This window comes from Excalfactoria chinensis, chromosome 2 (assembly GCF_039878825.1).
Source record: "Excalfactoria chinensis isolate bCotChi1 chromosome 2, bCotChi1.hap2, whole genome shotgun sequence".
Taxonomy (NCBI): domain Eukaryota; kingdom Metazoa; phylum Chordata; class Aves; order Galliformes; family Phasianidae; genus Excalfactoria; species Excalfactoria chinensis.
The window spans coordinates 116,558,653-116,577,682 of record NC_092826.1 but is presented as its reverse complement, the minus strand read 5'-3'; the positions used below and the strand labels follow the sequence as shown (position 1 = coordinate 116,577,682).

At 40.3% G+C, this 19,030-nt stretch overlaps 1 protein-coding gene across 2 annotated transcripts in view; it reads right to left on the bottom strand.

The window, feature by feature from the left end:
- TMEM108 (transmembrane protein 108) overlaps positions 1 to 19,030 on the bottom strand; it is a 156,641-nt gene that overhangs the window by 65,642 nt on the left and 71,969 nt on the right. For both annotated transcript variants that reach the window (XM_072329339.1, XM_072329340.1), the window contains one exon: positions 13,551 to 13,632. In XM_072329339.1, coding sequence (XP_072185440.1) covers positions 13,551 to 13,590 — 40 coding nt within the window. In that variant the 5' untranslated portion in view covers positions 13,591 to 13,632. The remainder of the gene's footprint in view (positions 1 to 13,550; positions 13,633 to 19,030) is intronic.

The window sequence follows — 19,030 nt, the reverse complement described above, 5'->3', positions numbered from 1 at the left end:
CAACACTGCCTCTGCTGCCTTTTCTAGCCTGCTTTTCCTTCATCTGTCTTTTCTACAAAGTACACCTATGATGGAAGTCTCCAGAATGAGAAGACAGTGCCACAGGCAAAAATCAAAATAGGCCATTTCCAACCTTGGTTTTTCAGAAGTCTCTTTTACAGAGGTTTCCCATTCTGTTTGCCAGGGACTCTCAGCAGCAGGAAGGCTGAGTGAGCTTTTTATGAAGTGTCATTTTTTGAAAGTCTTTTTATTAATATTTTTCCAGATTTGTTACAACAGCAAAAGATTTAGTACGCGTTTTAGAGTTATGTTTGCAGCGTTCATAATCCGTGAACATGAAGGATGCTGAAACTATGCAAAAAATGCATTGCTTTCCAAAGTAACATTAATAATACATTCGCAGCTTTTGAGACCTGCTCTATACTAGTTGAGTTAGAGTATGGGTGTGATGTATTCACAAGCACTGTGGATAAATCACCTCAATAAATTCTTCATGCTATACCGTAGCCTCCAAAAGCTCTCTGCCTGGTAATAAATAAATAAATAAAAAGTAATAATAAAAAAAACCACCAACAACAAAAATACCTGGCCTGGATGAACAGTCTGTGATCCTTCTCACTACCTTATTATTCATCTTTCCTACTTGTCACAGCACTCAGCAGTCAATGTGTTCCATTATTTCTTACTTGGTCATCTTAGTTACAAAAATATCTGGTATAAAAACCAGATATATGTTTCCATTTATATTAATGCTCACATCTTCCTGGAAGTAAATCTAAGCATATGATCATAATATAATACTTGAAACATCTCTGAATAATTTCTTCCAAAACCGTATATCAAATGGACATACCATATAATAGTCCTTTCTTAACAGTGATAAGCATCCTACTCCATTCACAACTAACCTTTGCAGAGACATACTTCCGTAAGCTAACAAATTACTTTAAAATTCAACTGTAAATACCACTGCTGAGATTTAAGCAACTAACTGAGCCAAATGCCTGGGCTGAGTTTCATTCCTTTGTGAATAATGCTGCCCAGAGCAAACACAGAAGCACATCCTTACCACTAGACCATGAGCTAGGTAACACACCATTCCTATCAACACAGCCACTGAACAGGAACAGAAAGCTCTGTCACAGCCAGTGACAATAAGCCTTCAGTCCAAAAAGCGGGACATACATACGATGTGCGGTTTGGAGATATGGGAGGACTGTGTGTGATCTCCTTTTCTCCATGGATCTAAGCTTGAATCCCTTCAATCCACAGAACAAAAGAGGCTTTACGCTTGTCCATGCCATGCTGAAAAGCATCACCTCTGCTAGACTGTGAAACACCGAGTTCTCAGACTTCCCAGTCCCTAAAAGTGACAGTGAGTATAAGAGGGACTGTCACAACTTTGCTGCTGCATTGTCTGAGATGTAGAGTATGACTTGCGAATTCATACATCTCTACTCCATTTATCTCACATTTACGGTTACAATGTGTTATGAGAGGTGTTGGTAACATCACAAACACTATCCGATTTCCAAATGAGTATTTAGATTCATGAATTCATTTGGATTCACCACCCATCCTCTGACAGCAGACACCTGAGGGTGCAGAGACAAATCCCTGTGAGGACTAAGCACTGGATCACCCAACCAGCAAATTTAATTTTAAAAGACAAATACTAGGAGACAGATTTCTTCATTCATTTTTCACACTTTCTGTAATAATCTGAATACTTCTAAAAATAAAACCAGAAGGATGGCATAATCAATGTCTCATAATGGAAAAATAATTGGCTTAAATGAGGCTCATGCTCCAAAGCACAAAGAATAAATGACCAACAAGTCTTTTGAGTGTTACAATATTTTTAGCCACATGGTATTTCCGATTAATTGCTATAATTACTAACTAAAAGCCAACTACATGGTTGGTGCTGTACAACACATCCAAATACTCTCAAGCCCTAACCCAACATGCTCACAGTTCAAATGGTGAGATGGGCAGAAAGAGGAAATACCAAGAAATGTAGCAACAAAAACAACAGTCCAGGTGCTCCTTAGTATTAAGAGGCAAACCAGGCCCTGCTCTTTGCAGCTGCACAAGGAACATTACTCCTCTGAGAATTAAAAAGTAGACTCTAAGCCTTTTCTCAGCAAAGGGAAAGAAGAAAAAGGGAGCATATTTTGAGGCTTAAAAACACACACCAGTTCTACAACATATTTTGAGCCTTTGGCGATTTATGGTAATTGAAAATAACCCTCAAGCTGTTCTCCTTTGTGTGATGAGGCTGCTCTGGAGCACAGCCAGCTCTTAGTCCAGAGAAGCACAAGCTTCCATGCAGCACTGGGTCACAGCAGAGCCTATGAAACAGGGGAAAAATGCTGAAAATTTTGGTAAACCACCGAAAACCACTGTGGGAAAGGCATTTTGCACTGGTAGCAGTGAAGCATATCTAACTGGGTGTCCTGGTTTGAGCTTGGTGCTACGGCATGCCCATAGCTCTCTCTGCTGTCTCTCTTATATGAGGCCATGTGCAGAAGCCAGTGATGCTCTCAAAGCTGCAAAGAACCATATGGAACCACCAAATGGCAATATCATCTTTCACAAGAGAGAAGGATATTTTCCATACTGGAAAACATCAATGAAGACCAGGTGTCTGGTATTCTATAGAAGGCCAACGGCCAGGAAGGTTGAGAAATGATCCCAATAGTGACTCAGACCAAGAGTTCTGTTTCAGAAAACCCTTATTTACTAAAACATTTTGAAGCCAGAGCAAGCCAGGTCCATATACACTGTGTACTACTCACTTCAAGCTCTCACAGACTGTGTAAGCTACAATGGGAAAAGACTTTCCTTTTTCTGTGGTAGCCCTTCCTTGGAAGGCACATGCTAAGCACTCAGTCTTGTCTCTTGTCTGTCAGTCTCTATTGCAGAAGCCAGGGGATCTACATCTGATTCTTTATCAGCCTCATTTGTGCTTTGTAGTGATTTTGCCAGTAATAGCCCCAGGCATAGGTGTCCCAGGGGTCAAGAAAGATGCACTGGAACATGCACAGCTGAGGTCCAGTGTCTGTTACCCTATCTTGTAGATGATCTCTCTTTACGAGATTGCTCTGGCTGAAAAAAGCTGCTAGTGTCCATTCCTATTAAGCCACAGCTACTCCATTCCTGGGCACCCTCCTTGTCCACTCCAGGGAATCAGTCTCAGCATGCTCTCCATCCCTAAGCATCAAGTGTTATTCTGTGTTCTATCTGGCAGAGCTAACCCCATCTCTCTCTAGCACAGGCTTCATCCTCAATAACTGTCAGCGCACTTCTGCACAGAACAGACTGTAATGTGATTAACTTTATGCTTCACAACCTTAGTGTGAGAAGCAGGTCCCGGGGTAGAGATTTGATGTGAGGCTCTCGAGCATGTACAGGGCCTCAATCAGAAAAACAGCTCTTCCAGAAATGGCAGAATAAAATAGCTATGAACCACACAAAATGGCCATTTGCTGTAAGAAAACAGTATTGCCACTACTGAAGGAAAAGACATAAAATGGGAGATAATTGCTCCATCCTCTCCAAGACAAGGCCAAAAGATCATGGGGTTTTAAAATCAGTTTCCTTCTCTCTGTGCTGTGCTTTAAGGCTCTGAATTAACTCTATACAAACAGAAGTGCTTTGCCCTGCAAAGCATATGCTTACTGCTGTCCATTTACCAGGTAAATGGTACACTGTTTGCTATCTTCACTTTTTTCTCTGTTCCCTGACATCTTAACTGTAGTGTCTGTATGCTGTTAGTGCCATCAGCAATGGGAAGCTGTGATATCACAATGAATTTGTAGCCTCTACAGGAGAGAGTGATAGCTAACACTTCAGACCATACTGCAAAATCATCATTCTCTTTCTCATGAGTCGCTAACTTCAAGAAGCTGTGTCTTTTTCAAGTGGTCAAAGAATTAGAAACTAGTACTTAGTACTTAAGTACTAAGAGATTATCACAGGCTGGCTGCAAAGGAATTCCAGCAGCAGCAAAGCCCTGTGACTTACAGAATGGACTTACACTGCTTTCCCTGCAGTTTACACAGAGGTACTATCATTAATACACCATGGTTGACTCTGAAAGCAACAACAGGCAATGTGAGGCCTTATAGAAGTGCTCACATTTTCATCTCCTTTAAAGTCCTGCTTCAATATCTCATAACTACTGATGACTCTGTTTATCAAGCTATTCAAACCAACGGCCCCAGGTATGAGAGGTTGCTTGCTCCCTTTCTAATCAGTAGACTAAAATCACAATCTGTTATGTTGTCTGAACACTTCCATCTAAACAATACTTTGGTTTCCTATGCAGAGCATGCTTATGTCTCTGACAAGACTGAATGATGGCAGTTGCTTGAAAGGTATCTACATGCACCATCAACACAGAGTAAGAATAAATGTGTAGCAAATATAGAATATGCTCCCAGTAAATTAGATCATAAACAAATGTTTTAATATATAAGATAAACTTATCTGGACAAAACATTTCTCCCAGAGCATGACTCATATCAAGTCATTAGCTGTAACACTTCAATCTGGAGGCTTAATTCCATATTTTCACTGGAATCTAAATTAATATCTGCACAGTGCTGTGGCTTTTAAAAATACCAGGCAAAAAGTATTAATTACCTCTACAACAAACTGTAAATGAGCACTTGATTCAGTGTCCCTTTCTTTCATTTTTAAATCTTGGTTTTTGCAAAACCCCCAATTATTATTTATCAGCTCTGAAGGAATAACACATGTCAAGTTCTGAATGGTATTATACAGCTTCAAAACAAAACCTACTCCTTTACATTAGAAGGAAAGGGATCAGATTTTCCAAAGTATCTTGGTGCTCCATGTCAAAATGATACGTCTACTGCATTTTTAAATGTGCCTGCAGAAGTTTCAGATTAACTACCATTAGATAACAAGCTCAGGTACTCAGCAAAACTCACTGATTGCTCTGCTGAGTTACTAAGCATTTGCTGATTTGACAAGCCTGGCCCTGGAATCTTGCCCTTATCACTGGATACAAGAGGGACTCCATTTCAGGTGAAAAAATTATCTTGGAGAATTCAGGTAATCACTGCAGCATAGAAGAAAAGCTCAACAACAGCAAAGCTGGAGGAATCATACAGTGCTATTCCTTCAAAAACTGGGGCAGTGCTGTGGGTTTCTCTCTCAGTGCTGGTATCCAGGCACACATTGCATTGACACAACAAACAACACATGCACCAGGTACCTCTACCCCTAGGAAACCTGGCCTTAGGGCAGAAGTTCCCTTGCCTTCTCTAGGAAAAGGAATGTGAGGTGCTATACACTTTATCTCAAATTCCAGAAGTCTATGGGAACCTAAAAGAGAAGTAGTTTTAAAGTCAGTTTAAGAAGGCGTAAGGCAATGAAAAATAACAAGATAGTAAAGCAGCAAAGTCTTAGGCTCCAGTAAGTGAGAATTCAGCTTAGACAAGGTAGCAATAGGAACAGAAATAAGAGACAAAAACTGCTTCCCTTTGGAAGACCTGTAAGATCCCCAAGTACACAGGAACCTTCAGATGAGCTGACCTTGCTCCCACTGCTAACCCTTAAATGAGGTCTGGGAAGGGATGGATCCTGGCTCCAACCCTTCCAGGCACTCAGGTACATTGTTTGCACCTGAGCTCCCTTGGGTTGGCTCTGCCTTCCTACCAGATGCGCAAGCACTGGTTCAAGCCATGACTTAACATTTCCCCTGCAGAAGGGTAGAGTACTTTTCTTTCCAAGGTTACTTTTCAAATATCTTTTCTGAGACATATAACAAATATATATTTATTTTTTATTCCAAGAATAATGTGAGGCTCCAGGGTCATGTGAAATGGTGCTCTGTGCTTTTCCCTTAATTTAGGAGCAAGTCCTGCCCCTGAAACTTCAGACTTTAGAAGATATGTGTAGTTTACAGTGACAGTGTACACAAAAAAATACTTTCATACCAGTTACATATAGGTCTTGATTTGTCAGAGAAGTTTTGCAGATATCTCCCTTCAAAATAATGACCAGCCACATTGGCTGCTTTGAGAATCAAATGGCTTTAGTCCAAAGACTAACTTAGATGATATTTCTGCAAGTGTTTATTTGTTTGTTTGTCTCTTTTTTGCAGGGAGAATTCTGAAGTCTTTCACTGAGTTGAATGTGCTTAAATTTTGAAATAGAACCATAGAAGCATAGAGTGTTTTGGGTTGGAAGGGACCTTTAAGATCATCTAGTTTCACCATCCCCCTGCTATAGGCAGGAACACCTCCCTCTAGACAAGGACATGGGCTCAAGTTCTTTGGGGATCTACCATAGAATTGGAGATTTGTATGTATGGTGCTTAGAAATGTGTCAAGGAAAATGCCCATTACGTGATGCTCTTTGGATGTTGGGTTTATATATATTTCTTCTAAATTATTTGCACAGCTTGCAATAAGCTACCATGGGCTTCAATAAGTGATCAAAACTAGCATAACCTTTAGAGTTAGAACTTCCTTGTTCAAAAAGTGCCAAGGGGTAGGTAGAAGGGGAAGCATATAAAGACTCTGCAAAAAGTCAAAGCCATTTCTAACAGAGCATTTCTAAACACAGTGGTATATATATCACAGTATTACTGATGTCAGTAATACATGGCAGTTCACACATAGGGGAATATCAGATGGCAGTGTTTATTAAGTACCTAACAGTTAGTCATTTCTTGTCCTTCTTGCAGGAACGCTGTCACAAGCATTGGATTATTCATGGACATTAGACAGCAGTGTGTGTGCTACCATGCAAATTTTTGTATGTCAAATTATTGGAACACAGTCCAACAGAGATACAAGCGTATGGCTTGTGCTACTGTAGGAGTAGCCTGCCCGGTGCTAAGAGCACTAATTACATATTCAGCTGCATTTGATGGATTACAGCTTGACTGCAGTGTTGTCAAAAACATACCAATGTCTCCTAGACAGACAGCAAGAAAAAAAGGCTTTGTGGAAGGAGATGTCTGACAGGATGGTTTTGGTTTATAATGCAACATTAAGCTAAGCTGGTGACATGAAAGCCAGGAATAAAATCCCAACCCTGCTAAAGTCAGAGGGAGTTTTGCCAGTGAACTCAATAGGACCACTATTTCATGGTCACTAGGCAGCTGTCTGCATATCAGTAACATTTCTTTCCCAACTGACTTGATGCTGAGTCTCAGGGACATGCACACGAAGTTGCACAAGCTGCTAAGTCTTTGTTCCTGAAATTTAATTTCTCTTAGAGACAGATGAACAGAATTTTGTAAGGGAAAAAAGGGAAAAGGCAAATTTGTACTCCTGTCTATTCACTCTCCCTTTAAAGCCTCCCTCTAAGCTTCAGGCAAACAATAATGAATCTAAAACAGAAGCTTAGACAGATATGTTGTGTTATAATGGAGATAGCTCCAGGTCCAAAGCACAAATAATTCACAACAAAGGATGTAAAGAGTATTACAGATGCATTTTTGATCTATCAAATAATTTCTTTAACAAGGGTGAAGGGAATCTTAAAACCAAATCCTTGCAGCCTTTTACAGTTTGGATAAACAACCACATTATGCATACACATTTCATATCTCGTGGTCTTCAAGCATAATGGTCATGGACACTGTTACTATCAAGCAACATGCGTTCAAAAATCTACAGGGTTCTAACACAAGCAGTGCTAGTATAAGCATATAAATGAAGGTACTTAATGCCAAGAACATTATCAACCAATCAAATGGTATGTGCAAAAGCATGAATCCCTTGGCTGCCCATAGAGTGAGCAAACATAATAACTGTCTGTTGGCTTTTTATCCGAAATTCAGTGTGAAGGACTCAAGCCACGACCTGAAATTCTATAGCCCCAGGCCTTTTCCACATGGTTGTGACGAACTGATGGTTGGACTTGGTGATCTTATTGGTCTTTTCCAACCTTACTGATTCTACGCTCTTTCTGTGTTTCACCAAATTTGCAAGAGCAGTGCAGAAGTTTTCAGTGTGCCAGTTGCTCGGGATGGCCCATTCTCCTCAATCTGTACCTGCTTTCAGCAGAACAAGGAAGAACATCCCTTATACATGTGCATCAGACTCTTCAATGCCTTTGCGTGCTCTGTGAAACGTGACCCAAATGTTATGTATTTAAGGACAAGACAGTTCATAGAACCAGCAAATGTAAAACAAACATTGCAGATTGTTCTTGGGAACAATCTCAGGTTTAGAATCACAAGAGCCATCTAATTCAGAGAGCCGTTCTTACGCAGCTGGTGAGCAGGGACATGCTGCCTCTTGTGTGTGCACCTGAAATCCCACCAAGGGGCACAATAAGGGTGCTGGAGCCTGTATTTGATAAAAAGACATATATTTGATTTACTTTCTTTTATAAGGTGTGTTAGTTTGCCTTCAGAGCTCTCTTTAAAAGGTCTGTTTCCCAGGAAAGGATTTGAGAAAGGAAATGGAAAGCAGCAGCTTCTTTCAAGAAGGCTGAAGTTTTGTTAAGGAAAGGAAGCAGCAACCTTTAATTGAACAGTGGAAAAAGAATGTGTAGATGTACTGCTTGCTGTGTGCTGCCCGATGGGCAGCCTGTTACCAAGCCACGTGACTCACAGATACAAATGCTGCAACCCAGTGAGCATCCCAAAAAGCTCTGTACACAAAACACTGCATACCCAGAGGCTGTTTACCTTTCTAATTTTTAAGCAAAACAGATGGACTCTCTTGCTAGATAACCACTCCCCCGCTGCTCTCTTTGCTTAAGCTATCACCTACCAGTCTAGCAGAGCACTACAAAATGCTACTTTCTTTTCTCTCTGCAAATCCCCATGAATGACAGAAAGTGAGTCTCTCCCAGTCTGCATCAAGTGATCCCCGGTATCTTTAAGCATACGTCAGCCATATGTTCCTATCACATGGATTAATTATACATGGCTTGTGCAAACTGAGATAGCTCTGCTGAAGCAAGCAGGCTCATTTACACTGAGGACACGGTACGTGGAATATCCATGTGGTCACAGGGTCAGAGGATGATGGGAGCTTTTCAAATAATCTAGATAACCCCCATCTCCCCTGAGAGATGTTTTTTTCCATTAGGTGCTTTGGCAGAAGAGCCTCTAACACCCTCCTGACCAGCCTGCTCCAGCCTCTCAGTGTCCTACCTGCCGCAGCACTTCAGCCTGATGCCTAATGATAAGTTCCCTGCTGCTTTATAAATCCATTTCTTCATGCCTTATCTACTATAGGCATAGAAAAGGTTATTCCTCGGCTTCTGGCCATAGTCTTTTTGTGCTGTTACCATGCCATCCCACCCGCTTACAAGCATCAGTGTGTGCCACCTTATTAAAGCCACACAATTATTCACAGACACTACTCAGCAACAGAGCAGGAGTGATGCTGCTGGCTCCTGTAAGAGGCAATAGTCACCGGGGGACAATGGTGCCCAGCACCTTTCAGAAGGCACGGTGAATTGGGTGTCCACATCCAGGAATTTGACATACTCACACTGCTTCTTAAATATCAGTGCCCCTGGACTGGAGTCAGCCTTTGTGCAAACCCTTGCTGCAGGGTAAACTTCCCTGCAAGAGATTTAACAGAATGGCAGCCAGGCTGCCGGGTATGAGGGAGGAAGGCGAGCTGCATCCACAGCAAAGTGATGCAGGGTTTGTGACAGCCTGTGTTACAAGGCACAGCCTCTCACTGCCATTTTTGCTCAGCTTGCTACCGAGAGTTGTGAGTCTGCACACAGGCGGCTCTCCCTATTGATATTGCTGGGCACAGTGCCAGGCCTCGGTGATGAAAGAGTGATGCTTGGGAACGTGCAAAGTGATAATGGCATGAAGAAACACTCAGGCTGGCATTTATTTCCAGATGCTATGGTGACAGGTCCTCATACAGACATCGGTGCTGTAAGTAAATAGAAAATAAAAGTCCTTCCATTTCTCGGGAAAACAAATGTCTGAAGAAGGAAGTCTGACACACAGTGTGTGTGCCAGGGGCTTCACCAGTTACCTTCTTCCACATTTTCTTTAGTTTATATGCAACTTGGATCCTCTCCGTGAACACTGCATGCATGGTAAATTATAATGTGCATGTTTTATTACAGAAAATGCAGACATATTGTGGCTCATGCTGTAGGGCTTAAATCATCACATTAGGTCTTTATAAAAAATGGAGATCGCTCAGCCTCATGGGAAAGGCATTTGCATCTCCATCATTATAAAGGCAACAAACTTCATCCATAAAGATGTGCCTAGAACAAATGGCAGCAAATTGTGGACACATGTTTTGCTTTAATTGGTCCTCATCAACGCAATCCAGCTACTAACTTCAAAGAACTCTCACTAAGAAACCTCTTCCAAAATTTTTGGTTTAATCTTTTCATGTTTTGTTTTGTTTTGCTTTTTTTTTTTTTTTTTTTTTTTTTTTTTTTAATATCTCAGAGATTTCCGATTAAATAACATCTTTGAAGATACAGTCGGAAAGCAACACTTCCTTCAAGTTCTATCACATGTTTAATTACTGGTTCATAAATAATGAATGACAAGAGGTAAACAGTATTGCCCAGAGCCCCTGTCCTGGGCCAAATGCGGCGCTGCCATTCTCACAAAGTCTATCTCTTGACAACTGGGATCAGATTCAAGCCCGTCATAACCACATTCAAAAGAGCAGCTGCTGCTAGTGCCATTTTCACATACTATTCTTGATCAGCGTTAAATAGATAGAATATGCTCTTTTTGGAAAGCGCAGCAGGGGAATACGGATGGCAGTAGACTGATTACATAACTCACCCAGAATTCGCTAAATGGATGGATGCTACATTTAGTGCCTTCAAGTCTTATTTACATATGGGCCTGAATTAAAAAAAAGTGCATATATATATATATATACATATATATACTTGATTTATAGATCTACTGGTCTATAAATGGAGATGTTATATATATATATATAGACCAGTAGGTCTATAAATCAAGTAAAATCTTCTCTTTGAACCCCAAAGCAACAGTCCTCATGCATATGAGGGTCCTGCTGTCTCACTGTGTAGACACACAGCTCAATACAGTACAAATGAACAGAGGTGGAAATGAATACACAGAAGGGCATAGCTACTGCTGGCCCAGTGGCACAGCTGGGACTCGACACACATGTGGCAAGTCTCATAGCATTGCACTAGTTTGGGGATGAGACTACTTCTTCCCATAAAACCCAAACCACCAACACATGTGTGCCCCCAGTGGCACAGTGGTATAAGCTGCTGCTTGCGGCACCGGAGGACCCGGGTTCGAATCCCCCCTGTGGCGCAGGGGTAGAAGTGCCGCTTGGCTACACAGGGGGCTCAAAACCTGGGAGTTGGACTTGATGATCTTTAAGGTCCCTCCCAACTCGCATGATACTATGATACTATGATATGATACTTTATTCAAGCCATATCAGCTTCTGATGTATAAGAACACATGCATCATGCATGCCTCTCTATAAGCCTAAGTCTCCATCAGATGCTCACACCATACCAGACAAGATGAAAACGCAATATCAGAGAGTCAGCATCACAGACCCACTTGTTGTAGTTGGAGGTGAGGAAGAAAGGCACAGGCCATCAGCATATCAGGCCAAGGTAAAATATGATCTTCTGACCCTTTTTCAGAAGTGTTTTTTTTTTCCCCCTTCTGCATAGTAGTATTTTGTGCAGATAAGAGAGATAAGACCAGGCTGCAGGCACTCCATTTAGCATAAATACGTGTTACAGGAAATATTTCTTTTGCTGCAAAATGCACACCCTTGAGATTGTTTTTAAGTATTGTGGTGAAACTGGGGAAAAGGTAAGCTTAAATCACACACCCACAGGGGAACTAAGAAAAAAAACACCTGATTTAATAAGAATTAAACAACCTGATGGAGCTTGCCACAGGCTTCTTACAAATCAGCCAATAAACCAATCAGAGAGGAAACTCATTCCAAATGCCCAAAATATAAGCTACAGAGCTATAACCGTTACATCTTTTTATGATAGCTACACTTAGCACACATCTTTGCTGCACTCAGAGAAAAAATGCAGCTTGTTTATGTATCGATAGCAATAATCCATCCTTTCAAATGAAGTCACAGAGTCCACAATATCGTGATCAAAATCATTTATATTTAGTCTGCTCAGTCTTTCCCTCTTCATTCTAAGCATTCCTTGGTTTTATGACTATATCTTCACTTTATTACCCTGAAAATATAGTTTAAAGCAGTAGGGATAGCAATGGGCAGTGCCATCAAACAGGGAAGCATGATATAAAAAACCCAATAACAAACAATCTCAGAAAGACCCAATACTATGGTAGGTTCAATGTGGAGTATGCTTATTAGAGCAGAATGATCTTGGGTGCACCTTTGGAGTCTTCCTTTCAACGTCATGAAAACAGAACTGATTATCTCCTACATCACAGGAAATATTGTATATTAGAACTGCAAAAGAAGCCAATCTAGCAAAACAAATCTCTCACTTTGTACCCTAACAGCAGTGAGTGAAACAAATATATGACATTAACTGCATTCCTGTAGAAGTCTACAAAATACCTGTTAGATTAATTGTCATGCATAGCCAGAAAAGCAGTATTTCTTGCATTGTTCATCCTATGTAGACAAAGCATGTTTTTCTGGTTTCTGCTTTGCTTGGAACGGAATAAGAGAAATCCATAAAGAATGTGTAATAAGAGACATACACTGAAGTCAGAAGTTCTGCTGAATTGAAAAGACACCATAAAAAACTGTTTATAATTCCTCCTGTAAAGTAGCAATTTTCTTTGCAAAGCATACTGATGAAATGGTTACACTTTTATTTTGTCTTTTCTCACTTTATTTATCCTCTAAACTTTTGAACGAAATGTAATTGCTTATGATGTTGACGCTGAAAGTTGTCCATCTACAGAAATGTCCTAACAGCGTTGATACCATCTAACACTGAAAATCTTGCTTTGTGCCTCTGGATGTGAGATACAGCCTTTATCTGCACAATCTGAGTTTCATCTTTTTGAGAGTATTTTCACCGAACCTTCACGCTACATGAACTCTTCTAAAAATCAGAACAACAAAACAAGTCATCTCAGGAACTGACACAGCATTTAGGGCTACGTGAGCCTGGGGCTCTATTCCCTCACTCTTAGATCTCTTTGAAAGAACACCACCAGATGTGTTTGGTCAGATGGACCCCATTTTTCCATAGAGAACAATACAAAAGCCACGATTACAATAAGGTTGCTGCATTATTTTAACAATCACCATCCTGTGCTCCTACTTCTCATTCTTCTGAGAGTGTTCACAGTGTCAAGGCACAGCAGATCTCACTTACCTTTGTAATACAGTCTGTAGAATCACCTGCCACTACAATTTCTCTTTTAATACATCTCCAGATATCTCAAGTAAACAAGAGAATTTAACTTCCTAATGGTTCCTCCAGGTACAAGGCACAGGGTAGTGTGCCTTCCTGAATTGTGTGCACCATAAATACTTTCTTATTTAAAAACCTGAATGGTTGACTTCTTATAAATATATATGTATATATTTACTTACTAAACAGTTGGCAATAGAGGACCTGTAAGCTTCTCTTCATGGTATCATGTGGTCCTGCTGGTCTGCCAGTTTATTCATGATTCTGTCAAGGAAAACAAGAGAACAGGATGTGTGATTTGGTACAAGACTCATGCTTTAATGTTACACTTGTTGATTACAAAGTCAGATGAAGCTTCACAGGAAAACTGTATTGATTAGCAAAGGGAAATTGCCTAACTGTGCTTCAGCCTTTTTAGCCACGCTCTCTAACAGCTTGGCAGTGAAGGGTATTACCACAGACAGAAAAGGGAAGACATCTCAAGAATATATGTACACCAACAGTCAGTTTGGTGCAGGGCCTGCGACTTGGTAAAATGTTTCCCAGCCATCTCAGAACCACTCAAGAATTCCTCAGACAATATTTTCAAATACATGTAAGTATTTTGAACCTCAGTTCAAAAAACATTTAAAAAAAAATAAGCCCCAATCACACTGATATTAATTATTCACACTGAGAGGAAAAGCAATGCATAAATCAGAAATGAAAAGCCAGTATAGTCCCAAGACACTACTGTGAGTAACGTCTCACTCAGGACCCAAAGACAACACAGTATTTAAGCTCTCCATTCCACAAAAGAGCATTTGTTGAAGATTCATAAGCAACTTCAAAAGACGGGACACTGAGATCATCCTCTTAAAACTCCTCTTGTGCATATTAAATAGAACGTGCTATCCTCTAGTATCCAGTCCAGCATAATTTCTTCTTCCAGACTACATGGAACATTCCTGAGTCATTTTAACACGTCCTCATGAAAACCTTTCAAAACTTACTAGAAATGCTGTCTTAGAGAAAAGATAAAAGAAGTCAGACCAATGAATAACACACTGGAATTGAACATACGCTGACAAGTTTGTGAAAACAGAATTGTATTTGATATTTGGGTGGAAGCCTTATAAAGATTGTCACTTTTCCTGCCTGTTCCGTAACAAAAAAATGCTTAGTGTTATGTCATTAGACACAGCAATTTTTAGGTACACAAGCACAATGTTCTCGGATTCTGCTATGCTTTCATTTCTCATAAAGAGACCTTAAAACACTGCAGGATCTCACAGAAATTTCAATATTTGTAAGGTGTTTTCTCCTAAACGAAAGCAATTCTTTTTGTGAATTGATTTCCTGTTTTTTAAACAGAGTTAGACTCATAATGATGTCTCATCTTGAAAACTTGCTGAGGGACTCCTGTTATTCCCCTTAAGATTTATCTAACAGAAAGGCAGGCAGAATAAAAAATAACAGTCTTCTGCAAAAACAGACACCATATCGTTTATTACAGCCCATTTCAAAAAGAAATACACCAAAAGTCTGTGGATGTAGGGTTGCAATTTCGAATTCTTTTTCTTTAACAAAATCGTATTTATATAACTCCAGGTCATTCAGTGCTTGTAAAACCTCTTCTGACATACACTTAAAATCAGAGCACTTGGGGATATGGAATCTACATTATCAGTGAATTCTATGCATATATTTTTATTAATGTCTTAATGGTGAAGACATGTTAAACAGACTTTTTGAGCTAGGCAACTGGACTGTGAATTACAATTCATTCACATTTCCCTTCCATCTCCATGTTAATGCTACCCAGAGTGTTTTGCTTATAAATTCTGGCATTGTGGTTAAAATGAATGGGATGCTGCTGAATATTTATTTATTTAGATAGGACTCTCAGGGTAATTTACCCCATTCTAAGATGTAGGAAGTAGTATGCATATGGGGAAAGAAACAAAGACTAGCACTCAAAAACTTTCACAATGCACTTCTATTGTCTTCTGTTAGTAAATATCTCCTTGACTATATGGCCACAAGATTCTACTTAGAGAACTCAATAAATTTGTATAAACTAAATGCTTTGAGGTTCTGGGCATCACTCATGGCTAAAATGTGAATGTGTTGAAAACAGAGCAAACAAACGTTCTATAATATTGAATACCTCATTTCCTGTGTAAAGGAGATACATGCAAAACAAGGATTTATCTGACAGATACTGTAAGTTAACAGAGATTTAATAAGGCTTAACTGTATACATTTGGAAGCCAAATCACACAAGTGACTGTTTTCCAAAGTCAGAATCTGCCTTCATTCAGTAACACTGCACAGAGTTCAGGCAGATGAACCTCACATTACAAGCCTGAATCACCAGCTGACATAAGACCAGGGGACTTGGCATCTCTGTTTCAAACTGAGAAATTTGAGTCTGTTCCATTTCCCCTGCACAGAAGACACATTCTATGCTTGATATACATTGTACCTTGAGGTGTATGTCCCTCTTCTAATTCTGAATTCAAGAGAACAAAACTGCATGTAGTCACCATCACGTGGGTATGCAATAGATTTTCACATTGCACAGTAAAGTTGCCTCTTTCTTCTCTATTCCCAACTCCATCTATAATTCTATTTCATTTACAACTGCTGCTGAGCTTTACACTAGTTCTGAAAAGCTGTCTAATACAAATCTGTGAGTGATACTAGCTAATCTGGATCCCCTCCTCAGGTGTACCTTTGTATGCACCTTTGCAATTAGCAGCACTGAATGTCACCTGCTGTTTTTCCACCTGATATAGCAATTGAGAGCAGAATTATTATTAGAAAACAAACACACATATATTATAGATAGCTTCTGAAGTCACCACAGTATCAACACTAATATCAATTTCTGCAAATTCCAGTCATAGTTAAATCACGGAAAATCTTCTGTAGCTCTGAGAAAACAAAAATTCATGGTCAGATGTTTGAAAAACTGCTCATGTCCAGCCATCACAGTATTACCTCATGTCCATGAAGCTTACCTAAGCCAAAACATATTCTCCTACTCTCCTGGAACTACCTGTTTTTTGTTGTCTTTAGCTTAGGAAAAATCTTTTGCAGGCCTTTTGTGATAAATACATTTGCCTGTATTCTGTATTACCTGTAATCCTTATTACCTGCTGGAGGGATGGGGTGCCGTTCAGAGGGACAATCTCAGGTGGGACCCAGTGAACATCACAAAATCCAGCAAGGCCAAGCACAAGGCCCTGCACCGGGGCTGGAGCATTCCCAAGCGCAAATACAGGCTGAGAGGAGAGAGGATTGAGAGCATCCCTGAGGAGAAGGGAGCTGGTATATGAGAAGCTCAACATGAGCTGGTGATGTACACTTGCAGACCATGTCCTGGCCTATACCAAATACAGTGACCATCTGACCAGTGACAGGGTGAGGGAGGTTTTTCTCTCCAAATGCTCTGCATTCTTAAGGCTTCACCTGCAACACTCTGTTCAGCTCTGAGCCCCCACACAAGAAGGATACAGATTTGTTGGGGGGGTGGTCCAGAGGAAGCCACCAGGATGCTCAGAGGAATTGAGCATCTCTACTAAGAAGATGAGCTGAGATAGATGGAGATGGTCATCCTGGAGAAGAGAAGGCTCTGGGGAGATCTCACTGTTCACTGGAACTGACTGCCCAAAGAAACTACAGATATCTGACAGTGTGGATGTGGAAGTGTTCAAGGCCAGGCTGGATGAGGCTCTGGGAAACCCAATCTGGTGGAAGATGTCCCTGTTCATAGCAGGGGGTTGTAACCAGATGATCTTTAAAGTCCCTTCCAGCACAAATCATTCTGTGATTCTATGATCCATCGTGGACAAGAGAGGCTACATACTAAGTGGTAGCTGAAGGGGCTCTGGCTCACAAACCCACAGTTACCCTAAAGTAACTGAGTGCAGTTTTAGGCACTAAGAGAACTTAGTGGAGTTTTTTGCACATGCCAATGGAAAATGTGGGCACACAGTCAGTTCCTGACCTTGGGCTGATTAATGTATAACCAGAGTATTGCCACCTGTTTTAAATAAGCCAGCTGTAACTAACTAGGGAAAAATGTACAAGCTGTGAGCAGAAACAAAAATGATACAGGCAAAAAATACGTCTCAAAACAAGCATTAAGCTTTAATAATCCAAAACCTATTCTGAGTATATGAGTTTTGTACCCATTTTAGCTTTACTTTATTCTCTACCTATCCCCTTAGTTTTCTCAAGGGTACTCTTCACCAAAATAATAATAACTTTAAGACATATTGTGCTTCAATATTTGATGAGCCATTTGCAATATTTGAAGGGATCTGTTACAAATGGGTCAGATCTTTGATTAAGATTTAAAAAAAAAAGAAAAATCAGAACTCAACTTTGAACTTCATTTCCTAGATTCATAGTTAGGTATCTAAGTCTGTGGGTATATTCCCAGTTACTGTTAAGACTCACTGGCTCTCCTCTGAAGACTAGGAAATGCTGAAAAAATTGTAATGGAAAGAGGAGAAAGGTGAAGGACACACCAGTTACATCCCATGAAGCACACAAGCTTGTTTCTTTTTTTCTGGCTGATTTTTCTACTTTCTGGATTGTTCTGGAAAGAAGAAAAAGCTGCATCACTGACAATTTTCAGCTGAACTCTTCCTGGTTCTGCAGAAAATAAAAGAGGAAAACAAGACACACTCAGTGTACCTTCATTTCTAATTACTGTTGATGAATCCTCAAGCAACAAAACTCAGCCTTGACACTTTTAGTACTGTCCTATGGGGTTTTACAAGTGCCTTACAACATAGCAATGGCTCTTTACTTAAAACTCACAGAGGTGTGATTTCCCCGTGAGTTAACTACCTCTTGCAAAGGGGACTTTAATGGCGACCAGATGTCTCCCAGTAGAAAGGAAAAACTAATTTCTCCACCTCTCTTCTCAGATGAAGTGTTCTTGTTGCATCACACTCTGAATTCACAACAGCCTGTCAAGGCCTGTGATCCTGATCATGGGGTGGACTTTCACAACCAATGGGAAACTGCACAAATTCTCACTGAATGCTGTCTCAGGGTCAGATTGACACAGCTTTAATTCTAACACCCACTGTTTCCCCCAGGTCATCCACTCTGAGAGTATTCAAGCATGTCCCTTAACAGGAAGCAGGTGTACTTTTCTTGACTACACAAGGCTGATACAGAGCTTTCTGTTTTCATGTTTGTGTGAATTGTTTCTTAATTCAATGGCCTATTTCTACAGTCCAGCTGTTATTTTGCAAAATTTATGTCCCCAAAACCTTCAAGGCATGCTAATAAAAAGATGATTAACTTGCAACACTAAGATTCCTTCGAGCGAGAATTCTATGTTCTTGTTCAGCATGTGCCATATTGTCCAGTGTGATTTATTTCTCCCAGCTTGGAACACGCAAACCATAGTTACCATCTTTCTTCATAACATTCTCAGTGCAGTTACTTTGATATTTATGTTCACTCTATACTTAGATCTTTAGCACTCTCTGGAATGGATTCCTCTTTGCAGAGTAAAGAACAAATCACATCCTCTTCCACAATTATCCTCAAAGGTGCACACCACCCTTTGCTTTCCTAAGACTCCAAAGAGTCAAATCTACCCTCAGGACACCTCAGCTACACAGAATCAGCCTTGTTGACGTTGCATAGACCT